The sequence below is a fragment of the Alternaria triticimaculans genome (genome assembly GCF_023758025.1).
Source record: "Alternaria triticimaculans strain BMP 0046 chromosome Unknown scaffold_23, whole genome shotgun sequence".
NCBI classification, from domain to species: Eukaryota; Fungi; Ascomycota; class Dothideomycetes; order Pleosporales; family Pleosporaceae; genus Alternaria; species Alternaria triticimaculans.
The window spans coordinates 243,888-264,904 of record NW_026055980.1 but is presented as its reverse complement, the minus strand read 5'-3'; the positions used below and the strand labels follow the sequence as shown (position 1 = coordinate 264,904).

Genomic DNA, 21,017 nt, shown 5'->3' with positions numbered 1-21,017 from the left:
ATAGCTGGAGAATTATTGAAATTAGTTGAAATTATGACGTTGGTTGCTGGGGATGTTTGAGGTGTTAAGGTGCAGGGTGGGGTTGTTGTGTGCTGGGGCGCTACTGCCATTTGTGTTGGGTCAGCAACATCGTCATCGCTCTGCGACTTCCAATCAACATCACCCAGACTTTTCATACTCCATTTATTTCAGGCTTGCATCTAGAGTCTCGCCATTTCTTAGTTTTCTTTTTCTCTTACTGCGTGTTATCGTGGTTTCGGATTGCTGCTTTCAATGTCACTGTCAACTTTCCATCGCTCTTGCCTCTTGTTAACTTTTCCATGAAACCCTGCTTCCATCTCTCATGCTTCAGAACGACAAGCATGCAATCTAGTATAACGCACGCTTCACCACGCAGTCATCGAAAGCCAGTCACGCCAAAGAACAAAGCTGCCAACGCCCACCAGACCAACCCCGATACTCTCACCATCTCTCTCGCTTACACCACCTTCACCTCGCCTCCGCCCACGTATCCTGCCATCCAGCCTCTGATCTCCAAAATCTCTTCACTACCCTCTACCTACAACCTCTCTTACTATGCAACCCGCAAAATTCCTAGTTCTTCTACATACAACTATACGCTATACTACTATTCTATCTGTTAATTAGCAGTTGCTACTAGTAGACTAATTACTCTCTTTAATATGTAGATAAGTAGAGTAATATATAGATAGAGAAAGCCTACACTATAGTATACCTTAGATAAGTAGAGTGACATGTAGACAGAAGAGGCTTACACTGTAGTATACCTTAGATAATTAGAGTAACATGTAGACAGAGAAATCGTACACTATAGTATACCTTAGATGAGTAGAGTGACATGTAGATAGAGGAAGCCTACACTATAGTATACCTTAGACAAACTTAACCTTCGGGTTTACTCGGAAGTCTACGATTGTGTGTATGTTTTTTTTTTATGTTTTTTGGAGGGTAGGTTGAGGTTTTGACTTGAGGCTGGGCAGGAGCGTTGGGGTGGTGTTGTTTAGTCTCTTTTCGCGTCGGTCGTGTAGGGTTTAGAACAGAGTTCAAGGCAGAGTGAAGGTGACGACAAAACCTCCAAGGCACGGGCTCACAGAGCTGATCTGTGTTTTCCTAGTTACTCTTCGTCATAGTCCTCTATCTACTGGCTACTAGGTATGGCTATGCGAGAACGAGTTATGGCTTTTGCGCTTTGACCTTGCCCGAAATACTCCTTGTCGTACCGCGCATCATTTTCCAATTCGTACTCTCGTCAACCCGCCACCATCACGGTCTAAATGAAATTGTCCTATTGCAGCGTATTCCACAAACCACTTAACATTCTTCAGGCGCTGGCTGTCATAGTCCCGACGAACACAATGCTTCGACCGTTCCAATTCCTCGACTTGCCTGTCGAGTTACGACTCATGGTATACAGCCTCATACCAAACCGCACCATCCATGCCCGATACGTTAAATCCAGCGAAGATGGAACGACCACGAATAGCTTCACTCTCATCACGTACACAGCGCCCACAGCCATCCTCGCTACATGCAAGACCATCAACAACGAAGCCACAGATATTGTCCTCAAGACCACACAACAGCTTCTACCGGGTCAAAACGCCATAGAGATAGCTCCCTTTATCACTGGCGTCACACCGCGGATCGAAACCGACGCTTCGAGTCTGCGAGTAATCGGAGACGAGAAAGGGCCTATCAGAGCGACGTTCAACTGGTTTGCCACCCTCCGGACAGAAGACTACGATGACTTTGACGCTTCTCTCCCGAGGTACGCATACGGCGCATATGACTTTCTTATCAACCACGGGTACATCATGGAGGGCGGTACGCTGGGAGAATCAGTCCGTCACCTCGTCAACTTCATCCGCAAATCCGGACTCCTGTTTCGGACTCGCCGCCGAACGACTTGGGTGCTAGATAACAGGTCGTATGCGCTTCATGTTGCTTTGACCGCGGGTGGCGATACTGAAAGAGACACGAGGATTGCGGTAGAGAAATTCAGTAAAATGATAGGGCCCCGGACGTCCAAACAGACAGGGGATAACTATGTCAGAATCTCCACACTCGCAAATGTACCAAGGGCATATTGGCAAGCTATCTGCTGGTATATCGAGAGTAAAGAATGGGGGCGTCGTCGGGTTATTGAGGCTCAGCGGTGGTCTGGAAAGAGGAAGAACGTTCCTGAGGAAGCAGCGCTTGTGTTTGGTTGCTACGACCTGGACGAAGACTTTGAGGAAGTCTACGATAGGTTTTGGAGGGAAGGAGACTGGGAACTCTGAAGGGATGTACAGATGACCAGGTGGAGAGGCGGTGTAGAAGAAGCCCGATGTCTATGTAGGCCGTGCTCTGTCTGGGTGTTCGGGAATCAGATGAGCAAGCCCAAAGGACACAGATTCGAAAGGGCGCATGCTTTAGCCATTCATTCATGAGCTTAGTACAGCCAGAAATCTCGATTCCACCCACCTCATCAATTAACCCCCAACAAATCCGGCAACTCAATCAACTCCCTCTGCATCTCGCTACACATCTCCAAAAACTCCCTCTTCTCCATCTCCGTCGCAAACTCAATCTTCGCCCCGCTGATAACCTTCCCCTTGTCCACACTCTTCCCAGCCCCCACTTTCTCCTTACCTTTCCCTGCAACAGAAGCAGTGGCACCTTCCGCAAAACTGTCCTTCCTCATCGCGCGATCACCCCGATCAATTGGTACTCTCAGCCCTTTGATCTTCACCTCCTTGTCCCCACCGTCTTTCACTTTGATAGGGTTGACGGAGGAGTTGAGGTAGAAGGCTAAGTAGCCGTTTCGGAAGTCGGCGGAGAAATGGATTAGGGCGATGATGGCGCCTGTGTCGTTATCTTCCCATACGCGGAGGTTCTCCAGGCCGCACATTTGCTCGGCGTAGGAGAAGGATTTTGAGAGGCCTTCGTGGATGCGCATTGTTTTCTCTGTGCGGAATGTCGCGAGCAGAGTGCGGCCCATCAGTTCGTTTTGGAAGAGTGCGGCCGCTGGGTATGTAGTTAGTCATCGTCTTCTTTCTTAGATGCTGTTTCGGTAGTCTACCTTGTGGTGAGTCAAAGACGTAGTTGACCCAGCTAGTCTTTTCTACACGCACTGGCCGATTGCCGTGCTTGACGTCGTGAAATATGAGCTCGCATAGAACTGTGATGGAGGCTTTGGCGGGGTTGAAGTAGCTGGAGTACGGTATGTACATCTGGTCGTCTTCCATACGTAGCTCCACGCGGGTGGTGTTGTCGTCGCTAAACGCCCATACGGATGTCACGACGCGCACTGCCTTCGTCTCCGAGTCGGTTACGCGTTTGCGTACTACGGCGATCCTGCACTCCTCGGAAGCCTGAATCATTTCGACGTCTCTTGGGTCGTCTTGGTTTATCCGGTGCGAGTATTCGACGAGCGAACCGCGACTTTCTGTAGTTAGCATTGCTAAACACGTACACTGAGAAGAACGGACTAAGAGCAAAGTCGGCTTACACATCACATAGAATCGCTGAGTTACGGAAAGCTTCCTTCTCGAAGGCGGCTTTTTGACTGGTAGTGGTTGAACTTCGGTGAAGTTTCATAGTCTCAGGTTGCAACGAAGGGTAAGGGCTTAACATGGCGTGCGATGTCTGAGTAGGTGTTCTTTCGAGTTCATGAAGTGAGCCGAGCGTCATAGCCGGAGGTGGGAGTAGCGTGTGATGCCGATTGTCAGCCTTTCGGCCCGGCTTGCATACTTCCGGTGTCCTTGGTAGAGGTGATGTTTTCTTGGTCGATGTCGAAAACTGTCCGCTCAGTCGAGAGTCAGGTAGTAACGAAGATGGACTTTGCCAACCGACTGAGCTTGTACCAGCGTCAGACGATGCATAGCTACTGCTGGAGTATCGCAAAGATGAGCCGCCAAAGCTAAATTCCGACACACGTTTTTGAGCGGGTGATGATGTTCTTGAGGCGGACACGACATCCGCTGGAGATGTCGGAACAGGAGCATCATCGTTGAATCTGACTATAGAGGACTGTTCGTGGGCCTTTGGGCGCTGCGGGATCCGAGGCAGAGATATCTTGATATTTTGTGGCCTGGGTGGAGATTCTGGGGGAGATAAAGCATGGTACGTTTGGCTCAATGGGTCGGCGTTTTCGGTGGTCGGTGAACGCGCAGGGTTCTTTGCTGGTACGGGTGGCACATGTGAAGTGTGTGGTGCAATCATTAGGTCCTCCACCATACGATGTACTTCGTCAAGCTGCTGATCGATGCTTCCAGCCAAGTGGTGCATGTTATCGATTCGCTCTGCGATTGGTATGACGGTGCTGTCCATACGAGCCATAGACTTGCTGCACCATGGTCAGTAGATGTGTGACATGGATTTGGCAGCACTAGCCTTTGCAATGCTTCCGTCAACTCATCGATAGAGTTCGTATGTGTCTGTAACATCTCTTTCAGATCTGCGAGGTTTCCGCCCTCGGGAGTCCAGATCATCGTCCTGTATGAGGCTAATACCAGATCGCTCCACGAGCGCTCAATTGCGAACCCTCCAACTGTGCGGTGCTTCTTGATGACTTGGTATTGGTCGATCAGCGAGTCAAGATCATCTACTGTCCGTTGACAAGACCTTAGGATGGTACCAACGCCATATTTTATTTCCTGGTCAGCGTCCTGTAACAACTGCCGCACGGACTCCGCGTGCAGCGTCTCTGCCAATGATGCCAATGATTTTGCGAGGCTGCCGATTTCCGTCTCAACATATTGAAGCTCCACTGGCGCATTCTTTTGGCAAGCAGAAAAGGTGCGTCCAATCTTCCAAGCCTTCTGCGACAGCACCAAGATGTCCCCAATGTTGGGGACGGTCATGGTGGCGGACGATGACGGGTCATGCACGAAGTTGAGCAATCAGCCAGGTAGTAAGACAGCGCACGGATGGGAATGGGGATAGCAATTCGGAGTGTCCATAAGGTCTAGAGAATAGGTAGAGAACATCCGGGGGAGCTCTCGATATACTGTGGACACGGGAGGCGTGGGGGCTATGCGATGAAGATTCGCAGCACAAACTAGAGCAGGCCCAGCGCCGTGCGCCTGGGATATAAGACTCCATAACGAGTGCCCGCGTGTACTGTGGGGACCGGTGGCCGGGTGTTCCAGTTCGCAGAGGTTGAGAATGGAGGAGCATGGGTCGCGATGCTCGACCGGGATACCACGTGGGTCAGGTAGCGTCTCGCCATTGGCGTCAACCGCACAACCGGCATTTGCCCCGCGTAGCTGTCAATACCTGCCAACCGGCGCTGGGCTCAATGAGGACCGACGTGCGCGCAAGCTTAGACTCCGCAAGTTCCAGCAATTGTGACACGCATGCGCAAGACGAATGTGTTTGGTGCAAAAAGCGGGCTACCACTCGGACCGGGCAGCCATGGCACCGGCCGTCCTGCAGGGTACCGTCAATTCGTATTAAGACTTTGGTATACATGTACAAATCCCGCCTCCTGTGGGATACGTTTTGCCGACTTCCGTGCGACGTGATAGAGTAGAGGAATTTTCGAACACATGGTACTTGTATAGCCCATCTTCCCGACCATCACGGTCCAAATCATACCCGAGAATCCATGCGCCTAGAGTGTGTAGTATTGTACAATGAATCGCAAATCGTTGTTGTCATATCGTCGTCTGGTGCTTATGCGAGGGGAGAGAAAAGACTAGAAGAGTCAGCTAAGTTCCCAAATGCACATTGGCTGGGATCGAGTGGTATGTTGGAAAAGAGGTTCAGAACAGAAGCGAGCGACTCGAAGAGCGGAAAGACCATAATCCCCGTAGATGCCTTGGTCTTCCACTGACACTGCCGGGCTGGCCCATTATGACCTTAGTGTAATCTTGTAGGAACAATACGACAATCTCCTTTTTACAGTCTGCTTCCAGTCTTCGAAAGTCGCCAGGCAGACTTCCACAGCCGGCGAAGTTCTTTCCCATTGTGAAGAAGAACCTCGTGCTGGTATAGGAACGGCGGGAATAGGCGGTGTACTCACCGGATGAGAGAAGGCTTAGGCTCGCTTCGGGAGTATCCGAGGTATAGGATCAAAGGCAGGTAGCCGTAGTGAATAGCGACGCGGGAGACATCGATGATGCGCGCGATGCGCTCCTGTATGGGGTCAACGGAAGCCCGGTCTGATTGTACTTGGCGTATTGACGTACCTTGGACTCTTCTGACAACTGGTACATGTTGAGTATGCAGTCGGCCTGGGGTTGAGGTGGTCGAGTTGTATGCGGTAATGGGTGAAGGCGGGCCCAGCGAACGAAGTTGCGATGATGCGTAAAGCTCAAAGTTTTGGGATTAGCCGCATGTGTGTTAGCGCAAGCTCAGACTGGAGCTCCAATATCTTCGAGATGCCTTCACTTCGTTCCTGAACACCAATCCCCATTCACGACGTCTGACGACCCCAACTAAACCGTCCGGATTTCTATTGCGACCCAGGATCCAGAGTTTTGAAACTATAAACACCGGTCTTTCAACATGTCGGCCCCGAGTGCGCGTCACTGGTAAGTTGCAGCATTCCGAGTCTCGAACAAGTAGTGAACATGGACTCACGAATGCGCAGGGAACAGAATAAAGAAGCCACAGTCTACGTCGGAAACCTCCATGAGCGCATCACGCCCCGCATTCTTCACGAGCTGATGCTCAACGCCGGCCGAGTACGAAATGTCAACATGCCCGTCGATCGCGTCAACGGCCAACATCAAGGGTTCGGTTTCGTCGAGTTCCACACGGAAGCAGAGGCAGATTACGCGCCCAAGATCATGAACAACGTTGCGCTATACGGAAGTCGGATACGTGTTAACAAGGCGTCCGCAGATAAGCAGAAGAATGTTGAGATTGGCGCAGAGCTGTTCATTGGTAACCTTGATCCTGGAGTGGATGAAAAGACACTGTACGATACATTTGGCCGCTTCGGACCGTTGGTGAATGCGCCAAAGGTTGCGCGCGACGACATCACGCAAGCATCCAAGGGATACGGGTTCATCTCCTACGGCGACTTCGAATCCTCAGATGCGGCTATCGCGAGCATGCACAACCAGTACATCATGAGCAAGCAGATCACGGTTCAATACGCATACAAGAAAGACGGAAAGGGTGAGCGGCACGGAGACGAAGCGGAGCGTATGCTCGCGAAACAGGCCAAGGCCCACGGAGTTGCGCCTGCTGTGCAACCTCTGCCGGCACATCTTTTCCAACTTCCACCAGGTGCTGCACCGAGTGGACCAGCCATGGGCATGGATGGACGTGGCATGCCCGGCGCACCAAGCGGACCTGGAGCAGGATATGGACCCCCTGGCGGACCTCCCGGCGGACCTCCTGGTTACGCTCCCAACGGCCCTGGAGGCTATGGCCGACCTCCTTCCGCAGCTCCGGTCGGCCATCCAGGTCTTCCACCACCCCCATCGGGCTTGCCTGCTCGCCCACCAAGCGGCGCTCCGACGAACTTCTTTCCTCCCCCGCCCGGGTTCAACGGCCCACCACCAGCTTTTGGCGGTCCACCAGGTTTCGGAGGGCCCCCCGGCTACGCTCAGGCACCGAGGTAGAGGGAAGAAACGCGAAGGAATCAATGACAATCACGTTGAATATGGGCGTTGTAGCTTGAGCAGTCTCCCAGATGCTAGAACCGGTACTTCTGCGAGCCAGGGGACCAGGCCTGTCGGTATAATAGCCGTCCGCAGAAATCGCGGAAGTCATGGCCTTTGATCGACATGAAGCAGCATGAGACGATGGCGTCACGATTGGGAGGCATGATGTTCACCAGGCTTCGAGTCGATTAAGGGAAAACATCAAAAGTGTATTCGAAAAGGCGCTGAAAGGTCAGCGAAAGAAAGACGCAGAACTCGGAAGAATAGAGGGCACAGGATATCTGGCGTCCAAATCCATACTCGCAGAAAGATACCCGCCAAGAGCATGTCAGACAAAGATAGGCCACTGAAGGCAACAAAGGAAATGTAGTAATGTGTCCAAACCCCATACAAAAGAAAGAATTACGAAAGAGCCATGTAAATGAAAACCGCCATTGAACCCAGTCGTTGCAATTATGAGAAGCTGACAAACTTGGGGTCGCGGGGTATCCCATCGGCTCCAATGTTGTTCTTCTTGAACCTCTCCTGCATGTATATTCTGCGTGCCTCGTCGAAGTCGCAGCCGCGTCTCTTCATAATGCGCATAACCTCCTTCTTCCCCGCGTCGTCCAAGCCTTGGCGCGAGTCGCCGGCTTCCACATTCCCACTCAGGTCAAACGCTGAGGACGAAAGGCCGGCTTCGATGTCGTCGCGGAACGAGGATGGGAGGCGCGTGTAGATGGGTCCGGGGATAGGCAGAAGGTGTATCCAGCGGTGCCGGGTGAAATAGGCAGCTGCGCAGTGTTAGTGTGGCGCAGGAGGTGTTCACTATGGCAACATACCTGTCGCAATCACCAGAACGAAGAGCGAGACGGAGTAGAGGATGTAGGCCATGATGAAGGTTGCTTCCGAGGCTGCACAAGAGATCTATAGCGTATGCGACAGAGCGGAGGTCTTCGGGAGTGCGGGAGGGAGCTGCTCGGCGCGACAAAGGAGTTGGTGATGAATACAAAAGAAACGGATATGAAGTAAATTCAGCGGTAGTGTGTAGATGAGCGCCTCTGAAGCCAAGGCATTAGGGGAGGTTGATGCAAGACAACGATGGTTTGTAACCACGGAGTCGCGGACAAGAACGCTCGGCTGCACCGCCTCACGTCGCGTTCATGCATCGTCACTTCCGCTCCGCTCTTGGCGTCGGCACGCACGTTGATCCATCCCCGAAACACGCACTAAGCGCATGCGGTAATGCAGACGAGGGCCCTCGATTCAATATTGGCGAACTTTCCCAACGTCAAGCAATCGACATCGTCCGTATCCACATTCCATACAGACACAATGGCCACCACTATCTCGCACGATCTTGCCTGGGAGGTTACCAGTGAGTGAAAGACTGGGACGCGCATTGGGGAGGGACTGGGGTTGACATATGGCAGAGGGACGCAGCTCCACGCTCGTCAAGAGGGCGAACGGTATCCAGTTCTCGCGCGATCCTCTTAACCTGAGGAACGTCTACAGCCGCAAGGTATGCATGGAGATTGGATTCCTGGGATCAGTTGACTAATTCTGCTCAGAACGAGGGCTCCATTGCCAACAAGGTACGATTACCACGAACCACGAATGCGCCGCGCGCACGTCCGAACCAACACAAGACACGGTATTGACAGCGTTGGAATAGGCTATCGGTGTTATCCCCGGCCCCGAGGGTGGTGTCACTCTTCTCATCAAGAAGGCCGACAAGCACCACCAGCCCGCATCTGCCATCCAGACCACCACCTTCGGCCCCAGCAGGTCCACCCGCAAGTACGTCTTCTCCAAGCCACGGCTGTCCTCGCTCGACTGCGCCGATACTACATATCAAAGGACTGCTCGCTGACCAACGTAGGACATACTCCGCCATCGTCAACTCCACCACCAAGCGCAACTACCGCCCCGACCTCCGCCAGGACGCCGTCGCTAAGGCCTCCGCCATCCGCAAGAGCCAGAAGCCCGTCAAGGAGTCCAAGCCCACCAAGGCCAGGGGCGCCAAGGCTCAGGCCGCTGCCACCGAGGCATAGATCATGAGATACTGAAGAGCGTGGTGCATGTGAATTGGTTCGGAGTTTTACTTCATTCGGTTCATCATCTTCTGTGGGATTCGGAGCTCATGAAAGAAAATGAGCATGGGTTGCATGAACGAATAAAGCTAGAGTCTTCACGACGAATCGACTCGGCGAGAAATGAATATGCTTCGAAAACCAAATGCTGGTGTGCACAATGCCCTCGTGATGGGTGTGGCGTTATGGATGTTTTCCAAGTGTCACCAAGATGTTGCATGTCCGTGACGCCAGATCGCTCACATGCACAAAGTCCCCTGGATGTACTCTCGACACAGTCGCATCTCTATGCCTGTGAAAACCAACTGTGACTTACCGTATAGATGCGTAAGTACGAAATATTTCCAGTGAGCCAGTGTATAGAACGCAGGGTGTGCAAACATGGCCTTTCTAGGATGAGCATAGACAAAGGGATTTGATCAAAGAGGAAAGTGACAGCTAGGCATGATAGAACAGAATGCGCCTTTGGTCAGTGAGTACACATAAAATAACTAAGTTTCGATTCGAGCGGGTCTTTGCGTGTTGGCATAGTGCCAGCTGATACATACCATGATCTCAGACCATGGTTTTGTACTTAAGTATACCAATTCGGACAGTGTTAATGGGTTCTAGATGATTGCAGGAGCTTATGTAAGCAGCCTTGATCTATTCGCATGCCATGTGCCGTAGCTAAAATAGCCCCTCCAGGGCTGGCTAGCCGCCCACACCTGGGTTTGCAGCACGCACAACTTTTGCCTACCCAGGTGATAACGCAGTAAGAGGTCGAAGCGACAGCCCTTTCTGCGCAGTTAATAGAATTGCAGTTAGATACCACATTTTTTCCCGTTTTCTCATCGAATCACCTACTCAGCCATTTCGGTTGCTCAATCTTCAGTAGTATAGTGGTCAGTATTTCCGCTTGTCATCTTAACAGACAACTCGCGGGAGACCGGGGTTCAATTCCCCGCTGGAGAGCATTTCATGCATTCTTTTTTTGCTTCGGGTGGGCTTCTGCACCATGGCCATGAAAGTCAATTCGGGGGGAAACTCGTGACGATGTTTTTTGCCCCGAGTAAGTAATGCACAATAACAAACTTTATAAGCCTGCAATAATGCCAGTAACTTCGTATGCGAGTAGTAAGTTATAAGAAGGAACGTAAAGATTTTCACGATATGTACAAAAGTCTACTCTATCTTGACAGAAATCTACTCCATCGTTGCCGTAGTCCGTCGTCGCTTTCTGCTCCTTTGCGTGGGTGGGGACGGATTAGCAACGACCGTTTTATCGAGCGCTTCTTGAATCTTCCTTGCAGACCAGCCGTCGTCGGTTGGCGTCCAGCTCCTCAGAAAGGAGGCTGAGCCAGCATGCCAGATAAGCTGTTTCACGGTGCCTGGCGGTGCGACTAGTAAAATTTGGCATCTTCCCTTTGACACCATGCGAATTCGCGTCGCTACACGCTTTACGAACGTACTCATGCATGGAAGTGCATAACCCGGTCCGCCATGGTATGTGGGACTGGAATTGCAGTCCATGACTATTGTTGTGAGATGTGTAATGGGATATTGAAGCAGCGCTTCCCGCCAACCATCAAGTTCTCTTGCAAGTTTCGGCTCCTCCTCTGTATACTCCAGCCAATTGCTCTCGGTACATTTGAACAGTTTCTGGTTCTCGGAGAACAGTTTCAACCTGATCTTCTTCGGCAATCTAGCTGGACTCTGTGAGGCTATCGCATCCTTGACCGTGTCTGTTGTTTGCTGGCTCTTGTGATTCGTGAGCAAGCCCGATAGTGCAGCATGCGTCTGGAACGTGACGCTTCGCTCTCGGAGTATTGTGGATATGGCTTCCTCACGAATCGCTTTGGAACAGCCGAGTAGTGGGATTGGCACCGTTTCGGTAATTGCATGGTACACGATCGTGGTGTCGGTGAGTGCATATGACCAGATGGCCTCGCGCAGTTCCACTGCTAGAATCGAAAGTGTTCCGAGTGGATTCTGTCCTGACTCCATGTCTATTCTGGACGAATGGTGTTTGTAGTGGTTTCCCCAACGTTGCTCAGGTGGGACCAGGTTCTTTGTTCGATTACGCCGTCACCGTGCAGTCGTTCACGCCAACTCTTTCGGGAAAGTTCAAGTTTAAGCTCAACGCCGCAAGATGCTGTCCAAATCCACTCGTGTCGCGAAAGGGCTATGTGTGGCTGAAGAGTGAAAAGCTGTTGAGGGGGAGAGCCGAGCAAGCGGAACGCTGCGGGCCGCGGGCGTGGACCAATCCAGCGATGGTCATGCACTAGCCGCTAGCGAATCGCCCGTCTTCACCTAGGCAGTCGCGATGTTCAGCAGTTGCATACACCCTTGACCCGAGATCTTCCCTTATCAGTATACTTTGAGCCTGGCGATCGATCCGATCGCCTCTGCGATGGGAGTTTTTCGTGACGAACGCACACGCAGGGATGGGCCGGGTATCACAAAGCCCTTGTCTCACAGATCCATCAAACTGCCCAATTGCCGAGCGGCCTCGTCCATACACGTTGCCCGTACAGGGCCTCGCCTGGCCGGTCAAACGCGGCCGCATTCTCGCTAAAGCGCTACGCATGGCAGCATCGCCTAAAGCTTGCTCTTTCTATAGTCTATTAAGGTTACGTGCAGGGCTGCCTATTAGATAAGAACACATTTCGCTAAACCTTATCTCTAGCTACTTAGCCTTAAACCTATACTTAAAAAGACTTAATTACTAGCTTTATCTTATAAACTTTAAATACACTACTATAGCTAAGCTACTACTACTACTACTACTACTATACTTTTCTTTACTAAGCTCTTACTTTTTATTATAAAGCTCTTACTTTAAGAGAACTATAGTTTTTATATTATAGACTTAGTCTAATACTTTTATTATATAGCTTTAGCTAACAAGATAAAGATAAATTTACACTCTCTACTAGAGCTATATAACTTTTATAAGTGCTACTTCTCTAGCTTATAAGTTTAAGAATATATAGCGTCTAATTATCTACGCGTATACTTATAACTAAATTTAAAAAGCTATTAACTACTATAATAGTAGAGGTAAAGCAAAGTAGACAAAAATTAGTAAATTAGAGCTAAGAGATTAGCATTACTTAATTATAGGCAACTTAGTCTACTAGCTTATTTAAGTAGTAGCGCTCTTATTCTAGAATCTAGAAATCTAGAAATTTAAGCTAAAGGCTCTGCAACTCTTTGCTATAAGTATTTTGACGAGCTGGCGCAGAGCATACCTTGCAGGCGGGCTGTTTGTCGCGTAGCGATTGGCTATACAATAGCCCTTCTCAGAAGCGACTTCATCCTGATTAACGGTCTAGCTCCCAGCGGCAGCTAGTGGCTTACCGCATGTTTCCTAGGACTGCCGTCTGATCCACCGCTGCTCTCACTAGAATGCCAGTACAAGGCTGAGTGCTGCCTCAATTCCAGCTCTCCGTCTACCGGTTTGGCCACTGGTACGCGCTATAACCACTATACAGCAGCATGTCGTGGACTCCGGTGGACTTCAGCTGTGTCCGCTACTCGGCGGTAGAGGGCACACACTACTTCCATGACTCCGCCTTCCCTTCCTCAATACAGTTCTTGCTGTCCGGTCGCTGGGAGCCTTGGGACGTCAGCTACGTGAAGTAGTATGTCGCGCGTCTTCTCCAGATACCCCCATTAGTGAAACTAACGTATCGAAGCAAGGCTCAAGATCCGGATGTCCGACGCGTTGCAGAAGAAGCAGAGTTGCGACTTATCCGGGATCCATACTCTGGATACATTCCATGGCCGTCTCCGCCTCCCTCGGCTACAGGCCCTCCACCACTGGCCCCCATATACGGCCAGGCATCATCACAACCAATTGTCACCCATATTACGGCAGCGGGTCTCATGACACCTTCACCGTCAACGATAGTTGAGAATGCTCTTCCCGGCTCGCCACGCGATCATAGTACTCCTTCATCAGCGACGACAGCGACCGTATATGCTTCTCCGTACGCATTTCAAGCCGCTGCGCCAACTGGAGCTACAATACCGCCAGAACCGACTCCCACTGTTCAAGCAGCTCCTGAAAGCAATATGCGCCCATCTTCGCAGTACATCGATCCCGCCTTACATGATCCGACACCAAACCAAGCAGCACCTCTACCAGCCATCCTTTCGAGAACGAGAGAGACGAAGATTCTGCTTTCCATTGACGGTGACGGTATCCGGGGCTTATCTGCTCTCCTTTTAGTTGAATCGCTGGTCAACGCGATCTGCGTCAAAGTTGGGCAGCGCTTAGACAGCCACCAGATTTTTGACTTGACAGGTGGTAGTTCTCTTGGCGGTATAATAGCCATCATGCTATGTCGACTGCGCATGCAAGCCCACAGAGCAAGAGAAGCTTACAAACAGATCGCGAAGCAAGTGTTCGACAATAAAAGGGCCTACTTCAGATATCTCGACCCTCATGCACAGATACAGAAGCCTGACGACAGCGCGTTAGAGAACGAAATCAAGAGCGTGGTTCAGCAGGAGCTAGGCAACCCGGACGAAGTACTCCTAGATGGACGGCCCGACTCGGGCGACGTGTGAGTAAAGCCTATTCATCCGCGACGTACATGCTGACTCGACAAAGTTTCGCAATTACGACACAAATGGACATCGGTACGTACTGAAGTGGGAAGCGTGGTGATATTCACTAACGAATTGAAGGCACGAACAAAGCTGCTCTTATCCGATCATACCAAACACGGCGCATAACTGGACCGGACTTGGAACCGAACATGCCCATATGGCAAGCGATGAAGGCGACCTCAGCAGCCCCACGATACGTGCAATCCGAGCCAGGAGTTCCGCAACGCTTCGTAATCGAGAAAGGTCTCGTTGATCATGGGACTACAAAGAACAACCCAGTTCGCGACATCCTGTATGAATGTAGGAAGCTGTTCCGATATGCGAACGACATGATGATCATTGTCTCGGTCGGGACGGGCGTCGGCCTGAATCGCAAAAACGAGATTCCCGAAATGGCGAACAGCGTTGAGGATAGGAAGGCTGAAGCAAGATCGTGGGGTGATAGATTTGAGGCCGAACATGCTGCGTTGATGGAGCGCAACTGGATGAAGTACTTTCGGTTTGATGTGACGGGGTTGGAAGATGTGCCACTGGAGGAGTGGAGTCACGAAGATCTGATTAAGGAGAAGACTTCAGCATACCTCGCTCAGCCAGAGGTGGGACAAAAGTTCTATGCGTGTGTTGATGCGATAACGGCGCTGCTGTTGAGCCCGCAGGGGAGGTAGACAGACACGGCAACGGTAAATATGGCACAGCTGGTGGACGATAGTCGGTCGCAAAAGTGCTGCTAATAGTAATCCAATCCCCATCAGGTACATGTTGGGGTTCACCCAGTCTATGCCGCGGGTTAAAACTGTTACGTCGCGTTGTCAGGTCGCGTGTGCCCCCGCCTAGCGCGCCTGCCGTCCACTCATGGGCCCGTCCACCACGTATCGACGTCCTTTCACACCCATCTCCTGAACGACTGCTTAGGTGCATGACATCACGCAAACCGGCGTCAAACTCCGCGTCAGGTACTTTGCATATATCGACTGTATGAGTAGGATCCGACTTCCTGGTCGACGCCGCGTAACCGCAGCGTACAGAACGCCTATGACGCCATGCCTCATCCTTTCTCTTGGCCCAACACCCGCATCGACCAAACATGGGAAACATCGCGCACATCGCATTCCCCATCATCGGTCGATGCACCCTTATTTACCCCGCGATCAGTTGATTACTCTTGGCTGCCACGGCTGTGTATGCCTTGGCTCAGAATGACAAGCCTCACATTGGCGGAGTAAGCTTACCGAAGATGTAGCCAGCCGCCTCTTGACATCAGAGGCACAGGGTAATGGGCAGCCTGATGTCGCGTAGAGGGTGAGCGAAAGGCGAAGAGGCGTATGCACTGCGTGCGAGATGGTGTGAAGTATATCTCGTACACTTCTTCGTTTTCCGCCTTTCACATCCCTTCCTCTCATCCATCCTCCTACGTGCGTGCGGACTCCAATATGGCTACCGTAGACGATGGCAAGCCGACAGCTGTGCCTGACACCGAGCGCGACCCCAACTATGGCGAAGGCACAGAACTTGAGCAAGAGAAGACGGACCGAATGATCACAGGCGACAAAGTCGAGCTACAAGACAGTGATGCTTGGGACAAGCTTGGTTACTCGTTCCCAACTTGGCGCAAATGGTGAGTTGAGCTTATGTCTCTTGTCTGGATGCCGCTTTGCCGTGAGACCCGACCATTGTGGCGGAGCATCATGAGAGCCTATCATGGGCTTACGACCTCCTCGCGATCGCTCTCTCCGTGTTGCAATGTTCAATGTACGGCGCTGACAATGATTCCACGATAGGCAGATCCTCATCGTCGTCTTCTTTATTCAGATCAGCATCAACACGAATGCGTCCATGTACTCGCATGCCGTCAGCGCCGTGTCTGAACACCATGGCGTCAGCGAACAAGCAGCTCGCGTACCACAGGCAGCGTTCTTGATCGCCTACGGTATCGGCTGCGAGCTTTGGGCTCCCTGGTCAGAAGAGTATGGACGGTGGCCCATCCAGCAACTCAGTCTTTTCCTTGTCAATCTCTGGCAAATACCAGCTGCTTTGTCAAAGAACTATGCGACATACGTGGTGGTCCGGACGCTCGGAGGCTTATCAACGGCTGGCGGCTCGGTCACACTTGGTGTACTCGCCGATATGTGGGAGCCGGATGAACAAGAGTTTGCTGTCGCTTTCCTAGTGCTATCATCCGTTGGTGGGTCTGTTGTTGGTGCCATCATCGGAGCGTTCGTAGAAAGGTGAGTACATCATTGACAATTTTCGCTAGCAATTATTGACTTAGCTCTCTAGGTACAAGTCGGTCGAGTGGATATTCTGGGTCCAGCTCATCATCGGAGGCTTCGTCCAGCTCGTTCACTTTGTCTGCAACCCCGAGACTCGCTCGACAATCCTATTGGACCGTGAGGCGAAGAGACGACGTAAGACAGGTGAAGACCCGAATATCTATGGCCCAAATGAGATCCGAGGTGGCCATAAGATGAGCTTCAAAGAGGTCGGCACTATCTTCTGGAGGTATGTAACGGCTTCAAGACTTGATGGTTTCGATGCTAATGATAAGATAGACCTTTCTACATGTTCTTTACCGAACCAATCGTCCTATGGCTCTCCCTCCTCAGTGGTTTCAGCGACGCCCTGATCTTCACATTCTTGGAGTCTTTCGGTCCCGTCTACGAACAATGGGGCTTTGGCGTCGTTGGTGCTGGTCTAGCCTTCCTTCCCATCTTGATCAGTTACTTCTTGGCCTATGCTTCATATATGCCGTCGATCATCAGTTTCCGGAAGAAACGACGACAGAATCCGGGGTCTGTCGAACCGGAAGCCCGACTTTGGTGGTTGCTGTTCCTCGCTCCGCTGGAGACTATCGGCTTGTTGGGGTTTGCTTGGACGTCACTTGGCCCAGATTATGGCATTCCTTGGATCGCGCCGATGATCTTCTCGGCAATGGTTGGCATAGCGAACGTAAGTTTTGGAGCCTTTCATGTGGTGCTCAGTGCTCAGTGGCTAATACTTCCCAGTATGCAATCTACCAATCTTCGATCGACTACCAGACCGCCGCATACGGCCCCTACGCTTCCTCCGCAACCGGCGGCAACGATCTCGCTCGTGATGCCCTCGCCGGTATCGCCTCTCTATACTCAACACCGCTTTACTCGAATATCCCTGGTCGACCGTTACAATACGCTTCAACTATCCTAGCCTGCCTTGCTTTCCTGGTCACCCTGCCCATCTACATCGTGTACTGGAAAGGTCCGCAGATCAGAGCCAATTCGAAGTTTGCGCAAAGCCTCGATCAAAGTCGGCAACAGAGAGATGAAAAGAGGAGGAAGAGTGTTCATCCGGGTGTAGAGGGGCCGCTGGGGGAGAAAGATCAGAAGGTTCATCGAGAGAATGCGTAGGTTGAGAAAATGGAGAAGAGCGGACGAGTTTGAAGCAGGTGATTTGGCTGAGGCTCTTGCTCTGTGTGAAATACAATCAATTCGTGGTCGTGGTGTATATGTTCAGATAATGAACTCGTTGTAGAAAGAAAAGCTCCTATCGCCTTCCTTGCTCAGGCCCAATTCGAAACGAAAGGTGTCGCCTCTTCGATACGTCGGTCGTCAAACACCGTCGTGCTGGTCATAGTCGCCCCTCGTATGAATTGCTCTAGCCCAATCCAGCTCGGCACCCTAGCCCAAACAACGACGTCTGATCCAAGGCCGTTCTCAAGAATGATGATTAGAAGACTTGGTCTCGCATTTGCAAGTGTGTCAAGAGCAATACCCAATCCTTCCATTTCCATCGGTGTCTCGTGGAAGGGTCGGTTTCCAGTCCACGATATGCTTAGCTCAACGAGGTTTGGTGCCCAGTCTAGATGTTCGGCGAGTGCCCACAGTGGGAGCGGATCATCATCGAAATGACTTCCGAACATTTGGACGTGTTCGAGTAATGGGCACGAAGACAAGAGTGCGAGGAGAAGGTTGCGACTACGGAAATTCCTCAGCTGGACAGTCTGTAGGCCTGGACAACGATGAACAACATGGATCATGATTTCCTCTCTGTACATTCCCGACTCGCCCGTTCCTTTCATCGTTAGCCATTTGATCAAAGACATATTTGACTGAACTAGCAAGATACTGATATATTTCATGCAAGATTGAACAAAGTGTACATACCGGTCGATTGAAGGTGTTTAACTTTAGGGCTCATGTCGATAGAGAGTAAAGATTGGTCGTCCATACTATTGTGCATCAGCGACGTCTGTACAAGGAAAAGGGTGTGTTCAAAAGCGTACTCCGTCACATCCAACAGGCATTCTGTCATGGGGCATTGATCATAGTCCACCCCACTCCAAGACAACTGGCAGTTCGATCCCATAGCTGTAGCATCCAGAATGGGAAGATCAGCTGGCTTGCGGATTCTGGATGAATCCATCGAACATTCGACAACGCATTGGCGTCTGCATGAACATTCGCTGGGGTTTTCCTCGCCTTCTGAATCATCGCTATCGCGATCGGAGCTGGGTGCGACACCAGGATTTTCTTCTATCACAATGCATGGTGTTGGCGGGGTCGCAGGAGGAGTGGGTTGTGAACGACAATTCTGTATCGACCGCAATGGTGTCTTCGCACGGCGAATTCGCTTTTTCCGTGGTGATGCTTTTGGTCGTGTAGCTGTCACGACCTTTGCTGCGGCTGCTAACGCTTCATCTCGTGAAACCACGCTGAAACCCAGGCTGGCAAAGGTACCTTCTGGTGTGATGTTTGTGTTTTGCGTAAGAGTTGGTAGCATCCCTGCGGACGTTGCGAAAACTGCGAGTGGAAAAGAGAGATTGATAACTCGAGAATGAAAGGACCATGGTCGGGTATCCCAGATTTTATAGCGGGTACCTGTAATAGGGTCTCTGCCGTATCTTACATTGCGGCATTGCTTTTTCCAACGGCTGAAACTCAACCCAGCTTAACCAACCCCGCGATATCTCGACACCAGTTGCGATTGGTTGCTTTACTGTATATAAACAGGTTTAAGCTATGTGGTAGGCACGTGGCGAACGCCCTCTCGTGATGCTTGTAAGCCACCAAAACTTCCTGTAGTTTTGTCGTTGGCTAGCGCGGCGCTGTAAACTTGACAGTTCGTGACATCCTGCTGGTTGTGCTCCAATAAGCCCAAGATACTGTCCAGCCAAAGAAAGATGTATATTGATAAAGAAAGTACCTATGGCCTGGCCCGCTTAGGTATAGCTCATGTGTCAACAGGGATACTAGTAGACACCTTTCTACCATTGATGTATGTTGTATGACTAGTCGACATGTACCACGAATCATACTTCTTGTAATGCGAACGATGAACCAGCTCGATTGGTAGCGTCGGTCGCGACCTTCCAAACTCTCGCATGCCACGCATGTAGTTTTTTTCAGAAGACTGGTCGCTCAGGCGTAGTTTCTTCAAATTCGGCGCCAGATCTGGGTTAGCGGTCATTTGCTGGAAAGCGGCTTCGGTAACACCACGACCGGAGAATTCCAGATGGGTAATGTCACGACAGAAGGTAAGAAGGTGAATTAGACCTTCGTCACCCATGCTGCGACCGCCACCCGGTAAGGAAATCTTCTTCAGGTTTCTGCAACCTCTAGCGAGGCGTTTGATGCCCTCGTCTGTCACGAGGCAGTCTGTCATCGCAGTCAGAAATATTTTTATGAAGTCTTGCATAGCTATTGAGCAGTACCATTATGAGCGTCGTAATCAGTATCCAAGTATTGGAAATGAATTTCCGTAAGCACGTCGCAAACTTTGGGACCCAAGAAGAGGATGTCGTCTATATGTTTACTAGGAAACGCAGATTAGCACAGGATTGTATACACTGTAAACATAAGGAAGGGGTGCCAATTACTCTGCCAGTTTGAAGCCTCTTCCAAAGACGATCTTCCGTGTCGATGTTCCAACGATTTTGTGGTACTTGTCGTCCCAATGGTATCTGGAATCTTGGAAGGCGGCTTGTTTTTCTCCTTTAACAAGAGGCTTGGGAAGACGAGGTTTTGGCTTCGGCACTTCTTGCACTACTTGTGCTACCTGCGCTACTTGCTCTGCAGCGGGTCGTAATACGACTGGAGGTTTTGCGCGGGCCGCTGCGGCTACTACCTCCTCTTTCGGGGCAGGTTTAAAGCCAAAGGCAGCGAGACCGCGTGAGGGAGCGGCTTGCGCAACGCTGTTCTTCTTCTCTGTACGGATTGGCGGCATGGTGAGACTTTGTGTGTAACGACGGGAGGTGAGGAAGGAGGGTTGGTAGGAAATGAGATCCTGTGCAAACAAGATGCACGGGCCGGCATTGTACCAAACAGGGGCGTCTTGTCCATAAGGATGTTACCACTTCAGACGTCGCCAGCACATCGGCGCCATCATATAAGTAGCCGTCCCAGGTAAGCTCGAAGTACCTGCAATCGGATTATCGCGAAATGAGATCGCGAACACGCGCAGAGTTGACGCGTCGAGGCTGCTGGGACGCGTTTGTCACATGACTGCCAAGAATAGCATGTGCTAGGTATATAGTAGGCCTATTCTATCTTAGTTAGCTTATTAGACTTATATATTAATTTATACTCTATATATACTATAGATTAGTAGCTACTCTTAAATTACTAAGTCTCTCTACTTTTAGCTTAGTGCTATAATTTATTCTAAGCGCGTTATCTTTACTTTTTCTTATAGTCTAACTATATTACTAGAGTAGTATAACACTATTTATATTATACTTATACTTTTAAAC

The 21,017-nt window shown here is 50.8% G+C and overlaps 7 protein-coding genes and 1 non-coding gene across 8 annotated transcripts; 6 read left to right on the top strand and 2 right to left on the bottom strand.

Moving 5' to 3' along the window:
* Nucleotides 1-1,295: 1,295 nt before the first annotated feature.
* J4E78_009807 (uncharacterized protein) lies at nucleotides 1,296-2,300 on the top strand (the record flags this gene model as incomplete). The annotated part of the gene is given in 2 exon segments (XM_049370393.1): nucleotides 1,296-1,303; nucleotides 1,316-2,300. 2 exon segments carry the CDS (start codon nucleotides 1,296-1,298, stop codon nucleotides 2,298-2,300), a joined length of 993 nt encoding a protein of 330 aa, XP_049217943.1.
* Nucleotides 2,301-2,488: 188 nt separating this feature from the next.
* On the bottom strand, nucleotides 2,489-4,865 carry J4E78_009806 (uncharacterized protein; the record flags this gene model as incomplete). Its single annotated transcript, XM_049370392.1, has 5 exons — nucleotides 2,489-3,027; nucleotides 3,083-3,448; nucleotides 3,754-3,801; nucleotides 4,335-4,348; nucleotides 4,417-4,865. The coding sequence occupies 5 exons, from the start codon at nucleotides 4,863-4,865 to the stop codon at nucleotides 2,489-2,491; spliced, it is 1,416 nt and encodes a 471-aa protein (XP_049217942.1).
* A 1,648-nt stretch (nucleotides 4,866-6,513) lies between these two features.
* On the top strand, nucleotides 6,514-7,580 carry J4E78_009805 (uncharacterized protein; the record flags this gene model as incomplete). The annotated part of the gene is made up of 2 exons (XM_049370391.1): nucleotides 6,514-6,539; nucleotides 6,599-7,580. The coding sequence occupies 2 exons, from the start codon at nucleotides 6,514-6,516 to the stop codon at nucleotides 7,578-7,580; spliced, it is 1,008 nt and encodes a 335-aa protein (XP_049217941.1).
* A 495-nt stretch (nucleotides 7,581-8,075) lies between these two features.
* J4E78_009804 (uncharacterized protein) lies at nucleotides 8,076-8,495 on the bottom strand (the record flags this gene model as incomplete). Its single annotated transcript, XM_049370390.1, has 2 exons — nucleotides 8,076-8,395; nucleotides 8,444-8,495. The coding sequence occupies 2 exons, from the start codon at nucleotides 8,493-8,495 to the stop codon at nucleotides 8,076-8,078; spliced, it is 372 nt and encodes a 123-aa protein (XP_049217940.1).
* A 441-nt stretch (nucleotides 8,496-8,936) lies between these two features.
* Nucleotides 8,937-9,655, top strand: J4E78_009803 (uncharacterized protein; the record flags this gene model as incomplete). The annotated part of the gene is made up of 5 exons (XM_049370389.1): nucleotides 8,937-8,979; nucleotides 9,035-9,123; nucleotides 9,173-9,196; nucleotides 9,277-9,401; nucleotides 9,484-9,655. 5 exons carry the CDS (start codon nucleotides 8,937-8,939, stop codon nucleotides 9,653-9,655), a joined length of 453 nt encoding a protein of 150 aa, XP_049217939.1.
* A 906-nt stretch (nucleotides 9,656-10,561) lies between these two features.
* J4E78_009802 lies at nucleotides 10,562-10,648 on the top strand. The gene has a single exon. It is a non-coding gene; the product is annotated as a tRNA-Asp (tRNA).
* Nucleotides 10,649-14,017: 3,369 nt separating this feature from the next.
* Nucleotides 14,018-14,958, top strand: J4E78_009801 (uncharacterized protein; the record flags this gene model as incomplete). Its single annotated transcript, XM_049370388.1, has 4 exons — nucleotides 14,018-14,024; nucleotides 14,061-14,247; nucleotides 14,295-14,323; nucleotides 14,372-14,958. The coding sequence occupies 4 exons, from the start codon at nucleotides 14,018-14,020 to the stop codon at nucleotides 14,956-14,958; spliced, it is 810 nt and encodes a 269-aa protein (XP_049217938.1).
* A 765-nt stretch (nucleotides 14,959-15,723) lies between these two features.
* On the top strand, nucleotides 15,724-17,676 carry J4E78_009800 (uncharacterized protein; the record flags this gene model as incomplete). Its single annotated transcript, XM_049370387.1, has 5 exons — nucleotides 15,724-15,908; nucleotides 16,072-16,518; nucleotides 16,571-16,792; nucleotides 16,843-17,239; nucleotides 17,296-17,676. The coding sequence occupies 5 exons, from the start codon at nucleotides 15,724-15,726 to the stop codon at nucleotides 17,674-17,676; spliced, it is 1,632 nt and encodes a 543-aa protein (XP_049217937.1).
* Nucleotides 17,677-21,017: the final 3,341 nt, after the last annotated feature.